The sequence below is a fragment of the Drosophila virilis genome, unplaced genomic scaffold (genome assembly GCF_030788295.1).
Source record: "Drosophila virilis strain 15010-1051.87 unplaced genomic scaffold, Dvir_AGI_RSII-ME tig00000357, whole genome shotgun sequence".
NCBI classification, from domain to species: Eukaryota; Metazoa; Arthropoda; class Insecta; order Diptera; family Drosophilidae; genus Drosophila; species Drosophila virilis.
In genome coordinates, this window is record NW_027212811.1 from 1 (window position 1) to 9487 (window position 9487).

Sequence of the window (9487 nt, forward strand, 5' to 3'; positions counted from 1 at the left end):
TTTTGAGTCTAGAGTTCCCAAATTTGACAGTTTCTATTTGTAATTTGCGAATATTTGATTTAATCAGACTAACGAGTCTGGATAAAGCAAACACTCTTTCGTTTTGCTCAGTCTGGCTATCTGGCTTATTAATGACAAACTTGAATTAATGGAAATAAAAATACATAGATGCAATAAGTATAATTGAAGCATTAAATGTCGTTGGACTTTTCCTCCTCAGGCTCTGATTCAGAGGACCAAATCGATTCGATGGGCTCTGGCGAATCCGGTGATTTCTCCGATGGTGTCGCCTCCGACGGCTCCACAGTTGTGTTCTCTTTGCTGCTCGATAGCAGAACATCACTAAACATGATATCCAATAATATATAGCCTATTTGCTGGGCGGGCAAGTCAATAAGGCCACAATAAGGGCGAAGCACACAATGCACACCAGCTCCTGTAGGCTTATCTGCGGAGCCAACATAAGGGTTGCATATAGTTGGATGCATTATGCAGCAGAGATTTACGTACCAAATCGGAGATTTGAAATTGATGGGGCTCCTTTACGCTTGCCGTGCTCCACAGGACGACCACATAGCTGGCCAGCTGTAGCGGAATTTGCATTCTCGACAGAAGTAGCACAGGACGGGCAATGTTTGGATAACGCTGCAACAGACCTTTGTCCAGTGGCGCCATCAGAATGGCCCAGCATAGGCCGAGGCCAAGTATTAGTGGACTCCAGGCCAGGTATGCAGCTGCCTCCGTCGCATTGTATACGAATTTGGTGCGCATTCCCGCCGCGGCTGACCAAAAGCACCAGGCAATGCCCAGCATTGCCAGAGCCCAACCCGCACGCCGAAAGCGTGGCACAACGCCAAAAGATCCGGACTCGCTGCGGAATAGGAGGCCGGCGCCAATGCCCAAAAGGTAAGTGGTTGCGCGTGATTGGCGAGTTGTAAATAAGATTACGGTGCGGTAAAATTTGCTGACACTGTTAATAAAAACACAAAAACAAAAAACAACAAGAAAATGAGTCCGAGTACTCTCGCCGGCTAGTTGATACCCTGCATCCAGGCTCGAGTTGCCGTTACGTGTGTTGCCGTAGTCCGACTTTGATGAAAGTTTAAGGCATTAACTATATGGTTAATATACTTTTGTATTGCAAATGCATTAGTGATTTCATTAGAATGAAAGCAATGATTGTTAATATTATTAAATAAATAAATTATATATTACAATAATTTATCATTGAAATGGTAATAAAATAATCATATTGAAATTCGCATTTAATTATAGTTCAAAAAAGCAAATAAATTGAAAAATGTATATTAATATCATTGAAAAAGTATTAACAATGAATAACTGATTCCATTAACATTTCCATTGAATAAGGAAATAATGATAAAAATTCAACAGAAATAGTAGTGAAGCATTCTTTTCATTGAAAACCCAATATCATTAGCAATTATAATTAGTTAAAAAATAAATAGCAACAAAATTAGACAAATGAATTACTGAAATGACAAAATCATTAAGCATGCGACGTTTGTATGAGGGATTGGACAATATTAAGATAGAAAGTTAATGGGATGGGCAATGACAATGAAATCCTGCTGTGTAAATATTACAGTTCAAGGGTCTAGTAAGAAGTCTTCCCAATAAGTGACAGACAGCGTATTCTACATATCTAAGTAGCTGGCATCATTACGAGTTCTCTCAAAATCGATTTCTGTCTATATTATGGGACATAGGATAAGATTGTCGATCAAATAACTATGAGCCTGTTATGCGTTATGCCAAAATATAATAAATTCGTCTAGCTCTCATAGACGGGACAGACTGGACATGGACATGGTTAAGCCGACTCAGCTGCTCGACTCGATGCAGTCGAATGTGCCTCCTCTCACCTGTTTACATACGTGGGCAGAAAAATATCATGCCTTTTTTTTAGAAATTGACAATGGGTGCAGCTTTCGCCAACAAAGTTTGAGCATGAGTTTTGCGTAAATCTAATGGAACACCCACCCGATGCCGTGGAAGAGCGACGGTGCCAGGTAATCTCGCTGAGTGCGTGAATATCGCGCCGCAACGGAGATGGCATGAAAGGCGCCACAGAGAAAAAAGCCAGCCTCTGGATCGGTGAAGTACAGCCAGACGACGAGTGCACCCAGAAAGTACAATTGCAAATCCAATGAGAGTTGGACCGTGATGGGCGAGCACTGAAATCAAATTGGCTTGTACACTTTTGGAATAGTATTAGCGCTAAGGAAATCAACTTCAATACCATATCCTCGAGGTCGCCAGTGTTTTGGACACTGAGCGCATTACGCCACATATTCTCCTCGCAGAGACGGGCATTCTCGCCGACAAGCAGATGCCAGAGCGGACCGCTGCCCAGATGGGGCAGTATCCAGGTTTGGAAGCCGACCACCGCCAGTATGCTGGGCACATAGCGACACGCCTTCGAGCTGACATTCCGCAGGAAGCTCAAACGGCACGTTTGCTCCATGTCATTGGACAGCTGATGGCCAAGAAGCCACCGATCAGGAGCAACATGTCGTTGTAGAGCAGTGGTATGCGGTACGCCAGGCTCCAGTTGCGATTCACAGTGCCAACGAATGCGTCGCGATTCGTCAAGGGCAAATGGCCGGCCATGATGTACTTGAGATTGACATAGATCATGAGCGTGCCCAATATCTTGAGCAGATGTATCAGCGGGAACTCAACATCTGGATGTGTCAGCGACACTAGCGACTCCAGAGTGCGCTGTGGCGCGAAGGCGCCCAACAGCCGCACATGTAGCGGCGGCGTGAGCTCCTCCTCTGTTTTGGCTGCCGTCTCGTCCAGCTCCGGCTCCTCAGCGGCCGGCGGCTCACACACATTCTCGACTCTGTCCGCCGCTGCTGCCGCCAGCTGTGCGTCCGCCTCGTTGCCGCCGTGCAGGCGCATCAGCTTGTGACTGATCCAGTCCCAGTGCTCCCAGGCGAGCGCCAACAGACACATCAGGCCCAGCATGGCAATGCCTAATCTATGCAACGGATTACATAGTGCTCCACAAATAGTTTGATTGCCAACTCACATGCCCGTTGCCAAATAACTGCCTTGGCCAAAAGCTTTGTGAAACTCTTTCGCTGCCTTGTGGTGCAGTGCTCGTCCCTCACCTCGATGTGGAACTCAATGCCCGTGTCATTGTACGGGCGCAGACTGGTCTCAATAATGCTGTGCACCACATGGGCGAGCAGGCGTGCGGCAGGCAAATGCCCCAGTTGGCGATGTTGTAGCGTGGTGCAAAGTGCTTGGGCTGAAAAATAAAACCAAATAGAAAACCAATAGAACTTCAATCATAAGAGATGAGATCCCATTCTAGCTGGGCTGCTGGCTAGCTACATGTTTCAGGTGGGCGTGCCATAGGTCGCGTCCATGCAGCAGATGCAGCGGCTCCTTGAGGCTGCCTAGAGTCGATCGCATCTCGATTTGGGCCAAACAGTATTTGCCATGCACGCGCATCGAACTCTTGGACGCGGTCGTCTTCACCGTCGTGGACACCTTGGTGCATTGGTCATAGTCCCCGAACTGGTTTATGTTGCCGCGCAACAGACCGGCACCAATTTTGGCCGTGGCATCGAGCACTGCAATGCAAATGGGCATATCATAGCTATATCAGAGTTAAGCCCTGCTAGGGATCGGTCATGTGCTCCTACTCTGCAACGTCCACATCTTGCGCACGCAGCTGGCGATGCAGCAGCTCCAGCTGCTGGTGGCAATCGCCGTTCTTCGCTTGGGACACGCTGCCAATAAACGCGGGCAGCGAATGTATCAGCAGCTCGACATATTCCTCGCTCTTGGGCTGCGGCTGCGGCCGCGATGGGCCGCTGCCATCACCGTCAACCGGGCTGTTGCCGTGTCGTTCGCGCCGCCGCTTGGCGCTGGGCTGCGCTGGCGGCTCCGGGAAGATGCTGTTGAAGGGCCAGCGCTTCAAATACGTTAGCCAATCAATGTCGCTTTTCACCGGTTTGCGTGACTTTTCCTTTTTGCCCACTGGAGCGGCTTCCTCTGTGGGCTCCGTCAGCCAGTGCAGCCAGTTGAGCACATTGGGATACTGTGCCTCAGCTGTCTCGGTCTCATTGGCAGCATCTTCGCCCCAAACAAATCTGTTCCAAATGCGACTCATTACGACGGTTCGGTCTTGTCTTCGTCATCGGTTCGTTATCACTATAATTTTCAATCGAAGATCTATCCTCAGCTTGCCGTCTTCTATTGCCAGCCTTGGACTCATCATCATTATCATTATCATTATCGTTATCAGTATCGTTCTCGTTCTCATCGTCGTCATTATCATTGTCATCAGCCATGTCTTCAGCCCGATTCGTTATCATCGCCAGTGTCGCCGTTCGTCGTCGTCGTCCATGCGCTGAATTTTATGGAACTTAAACTTGGCTCGTTTGGGCGCTGCCTTGCGACCCGTGCCCAGAGCTTCGGTCGCCTGAGCACAGGCGGCCGCATCGTCTGAGCCCTTGCACAGGTCACGGCTGGCCTCTTGGGTGCCCAATGGCAGCAAACTGATGAATAATATTGCTAACCAAAAGACGCGATTTGCTGTTGCTGTCTGGCTGGAGACCATTTTTATATTGCAATTTCGTGTAATCCTGCAGAGATTTATTCGTCAAAGTCTCTCTTTATCGTTTTTATGTACTCGTTTTTGTCACCGTTCTTTTTTTTTTTTTTTTTTAATATTTTCGCGCCTTCCAAATAGTTTACTCAACCTTTTCACACAGACTAATTGTGCACATAGAAAATATACCAGATGAAAATAATTTGTATGCATATGTGAGGACCATGCTCTCTGCTCCGAGTACAAGTGCTGCACTTGCTCTGGGCCTCGATGCTATTAATAAATTGCAGAACAAACAAAAATCGCATTCGTATGCTGCAAATACTCGAATAATTTTTTACTCACATCTAAATAGACCCTATCAGCAATCTTATAAAAAATACAAAATTGCACATTTTCACGAAATTTTGCAAGCGTCGCGTAAAAAATACCCTGGCAAGCAGATATCAGTTTGTCTTATTTTACTGAGAATAATTCAATAAATATGGACCAACTTAACAAAGTAATCAAAGGCGTCAATTGATAATAATAATGTCGAATTATATTGATAATGACATCAATAATGACAATAAATAAGAATAATAATAATAACGATAATAATGATTTTGATAATGATAATGATAATAATAATATAATAACAATAATAGTATACTTTAAAAAGTATACTTTGATGATATACTGGAATTTTTTTTATACAAAATGGTACTTTTTTCCTATGGTCCTCAATAAGATATTTTACGTAAATATGTTATGATATGCATTTTTATTTTACTATAGTTCCACATTCTAGAACGCTCTTACTTGGCTATTATATTGGTTGTACTCATTTTAACCGAGTTTGGTACATTTTCTATAGTCTTTGGTACAACATAGTTCTATCACGAGGCAGCTGTGGCTATATGGGGAGATATATACGTATGTTTTTTTTGCTCACATCCGCGTTCCTATTTATATAGTTTAGATTAGGTATAGCTTAACAAACGGGGTATTTAGATACTCAGGTACAGAATATTGTTTTGAAATACAATTGTTTTACGACAGAGTATAGGGTATCTGCAAGTCGACTAGTCGTGTGCTTACTTAATATTATTATATATAGTATGTACATGCACGCACATATTTGTTTTATCATGTTTGCATATTATTCTTAGCTGTGAAAAAGTGGGTTCATTATTTTAACTCAATTACTTGTATGGTCAGCTGGGGTCAGCTTTATAGCCAATTGTACGGTCTGTTAGCTTTGATTCTGTCACGTTGAAGCAATGCCGGAATAGTTTGTTTCTAGTCTTCAGTTTTGGCCACAAACACTTGTCTGACAAATGCGCCAGTCATATTATTGTTGGCATCTGTCGTGTAGGCGATTAGGATTGTTTTGTACATAATAAATTTGAAAGAGCATTGGCCGCTGTTAAATAATATTCAGAGCTTTTTGATTCAGACAATATAGGAAAAGAAGAATGAGTACTTTATTTGGGATATGCCCAGACTTAAGTTAGCCCCAATGCTTTTAAGATTTGTACAGAAATTGAACTGAATTAAGGAACATGATGAATATGTGCTTGAACCTATGAAATATATAACATTAGTATTAGATATATTTTCTATTACCTATTATGCCTAACTAAAAAGAGCAGCAAAATCGTATGAAAAATATAAAAATTAGATATCCTCGTCTTCGATTATTTGAATAGTTCGACCCGGCTGTCCCACAACGTTTAAGAATATTGATTTGAGGAAAGGTGAACAGATCGTGAATGGAAAAAAGATATTTTGTTTTTGTGCAACGTCTCCAGGGCCACCGACATATACGTTCTTTTCGATAGCCAGAAACAGGCCATATGATTGGTCATGGATCTGAAATATATATACATATATATGTACCATATACACTGAATAGTTATGCATTATTTAACTTACTTAATGATCGCATGAGGGAAGAAATGTTCAATTATTGAACAGAACTGAAAGTAATCCTTGTTCTCGTCGGTGTTCCGATATTTGGACAAATCAGAAAGTCGCGCCTCATCCTTATCCATAGACTCCATTCGAAACTCATCAATTTTAATACGTGTCTTGATAACAATATACTCGTCCAGCTGCTTCATTTGCAGATCCTCCCGGTCACCAATGACGCACAGGTTCGTACGGTTCAGCAGGGTTGTCCGGTTGGCCACGTCGCAGTACTTGGGATCCGAGCTGGTATAGAGCACCGCCTGGCCGTTGAAGCACTGCGATTGAATCAAACTATATATGTTGCGCTGGCTGCTCACATCCAGATAGGCAAAGGGATCATCCATTAGAATGAGCCCAGCATAACCAATCAGTGATATGGCAAGGCTCAGGCGCTTCACCACGCCTCGACTGCATTGGGGCAGCAAATGGAATCGACTGTTATATAGATCGAATATCTGTAATAAGTTTTTCGCTTCCTCCAAGGCATGCGCCTTCTTCAGACCACGTATGATCAGTACGATTTGCAAATACTCGATAACAGTCAGTGCCTCCTTGATCGTATCGTCCTGTGCGCAATATCCAATTAGCTTATGGTTATCGTGCTCACTGTACTGATACGAGTACTTCCCAAAGCTGCTTATGCTGCCCGCGCTGGGGGGATAGGCGCCCAGAATCGTCTTGATCAGCACCGTTTTACCGGAACCGTTCACACCCACCACGGACATGATTTGGTAACTAAATTAAAGCAATAGCAAATTAAAAATATAAGTGTAATATATATCATGGCTACAAATGGCAAAGCCAACCTTAACAGGCCTTCGCTTGTCCGTTTGCAGCCTTGTTATACTTATTAATATTTTTTATATTTATCATTCACGTACCGTTCTACCAAGAAGTTGATATGATTGAGCACTACATGCGTTCGAAAAAACACTGCCAAATTCTCGACATGCAGCGCCTTGGTCTTAACCAAGGGACGCTCCAGTGTACGCACACGTATCTTCTCCTTGATCCACGTGTTGTCGGGCTCATTCTCGTTGGTAAAGTGAAGAATGCTTTGGTCAAAGCAACTGTCGGGGCTGTAATAACGATGAGAAAATAAAAAAAGTTGGGCAAATTTCATAGCAGCTTAACTTGGTGGCCTACTTACTCGATGTCCTTCTTTAGGGTATCATTACTTCTGGGCGGCTTTAATTTTGCCACGCTCAGACCAAATCGTATGTAGATAAATCCCCATATCAATATCATAGTTAGATAAGCAGTCCATGTAAACTCCCAGTATGGATCATCTCGGCGCTCTTGCTCTAAGCAAAGAAATTTCGATATTAAAGAGTGCAGACGAAAGTACTTGACACATGTCGTTGAAAATATTAGATGTCTTAAGAGGATTGCATTAGTTCTGAGCACTTACCACAACAATTTGGCACCATCTGACACTGCTCCAGATGTACACTGGTCTTGTAGGTCTGCTCATCGGCGCACACATCAATTATTTCGGATATATTATTGAGTCGCATCAGATTGTTGACCATCGCATAAATTGGAAATATGTTGAGTTCCCCGACATGGCCATGAAATTGTATTGTCTGCCATTCGTAACTTGACAAATACAATACGATACCGATCGAGTAAAATATTATGATTACAATATACCCAACGCGCAGATTTGCCAGCCAGTACGAGAGCAGAATATTGATGGACGTAACGCAAGCGCCCGCAATGAGTATGACATAGAGAAATGCGACTGTGGTTAAAATTCAATGAATTGTTGCAGAGTCGACTCGTCTCAAATCGAATCGAGCAAAGTTAATCACTCACAATTATCATAAATATCCATGGGCAGTGAATTGTGAAAGTATAAAATGACCGCATTCAATGGAATCAGGCTGGCGATTATCCCAAGGACACCATATATAAAGTTCGCCACGCTGAGTGTACCAAAACGCATGCCACCGATAACCTCAATGCGATGGTAGGCCGTACCGTGACCCAGACCAAAGTCCAGCAGCGGCATTGACCAAACATAACAGAAACAGAAGCTCAACGTTAGCCAAATGACCCAGTCCAGGCAGTTCAGCTCATTGGTCATATAGACCGTGTGCATGGTGGAGAAGGGCAACAGCTCGAGCTTCACATTAATGCCAGCTTTGGGATTGACAAAGGCCCTATACATCAATTAGATCAATTAGAAAATACGAGACACTATTACAATGAGATCAGAATGGAGCACTCACACGGCCAATGAGTTCATGACCAGACTCAAGCTAATTGGCGCCGAGTGCATTAGATTGTTGTTGTACAGCGCTTCGACTGTCTGATCGCTGAATATGGCGGCAACAACGAAATTGGAGATCGGTCATGATTAGATTCTTTGCCGTATACCATCTGATGTATTCGACCATCTCCAAATTTGGATTGATTTCGATAATTCGCTGACCGAGCGTGGCAATGCTCCAGATAATGTTTACTTGCGGCACGCACCGGCTCCAATAGGGCTCGTTGGGCCATTAACGTGACCGTGTGCTGAAAATGGTTCATTGTCATTGATACTGTGGGCAGCTGGTAGCGTCCCTCCTCCAGGTGCGGCATGATGAAGCACCACGTGCAGACAACGCTGGGCAATAGCAATTGGAGCATCAGCACGGTGCAGCAGCGCATGTCGACAATAAATCGTTTGCGCAGCACCACACGGATGTGGGTCAGCAACTGAGCAATATCGGTCAGAAATTTACTCTTCTTTGACGAAAGTCTCGTCACCTCGACTTGACGTATGCGATTGGCCAGCATGGGCAATGGGTTTTGCATAAACTCAGTGTTCTTCACATGCTTGTGCATCATGGCCTTCAGCAGTATCTGCTCGAGGGAGGTCGTCTTTAGCTTAAAGCTATCCAAATGCAAATCATTCATTTTGATTGACAGCAAATCCACCAGCTTATACAATAG

The 9487-nt window shown here is 43.9% G+C and overlaps 1 protein-coding gene across 1 annotated transcript; it reads right to left on the minus strand.

The window, feature by feature from the left end:
• Window positions 1–4351: 4351 nt before the first annotated feature.
• On the minus strand, window positions 4352–8886 carry LOC116651826 (ABC transporter A family member 7-like). Its single transcript, XM_032438905.1, has 8 exons — window positions 8779–8886; window positions 8363–8709; window positions 7956–8288; window positions 7695–7848; window positions 7426–7623; window positions 6509–7279; window positions 6377–6445; window positions 4352–4538 (listed from the first exon to the last, which is right to left on the minus strand). Exons 1-8 carry the CDS (start codon window positions 8826–8828, stop codon window positions 4352–4354), a joined length of 2109 nt encoding a protein of 702 aa, XP_032294796.1. The 5' UTR covers window positions 8829–8886.
• Window positions 8887–9487: the final 601 nt, after the last annotated feature.

Bases quoted from the DNA above. Each gene is read 5' to 3' on its own strand.
- LOC116651826 (XM_032438905.1), bottom strand. From the start codon at position 8,828: ATGCACTCGGCGCCAATTAGCTTGAGTCTGGTCATGAACTCATTGGCC. The intron at 8,289-8,362 runs GTGAGTGATTAA...TTTTAACCACAG, and splicing joins CATGGATATTTATGATAATT to TCGCATTTCTCTATGTCATA. The intron at 6,446-6,508 runs GTAAGTTAAATA...TATATATTTCAG, and splicing joins TTCCCTCATGCGATCATTAA to ATCCATGACCAATCATATGG.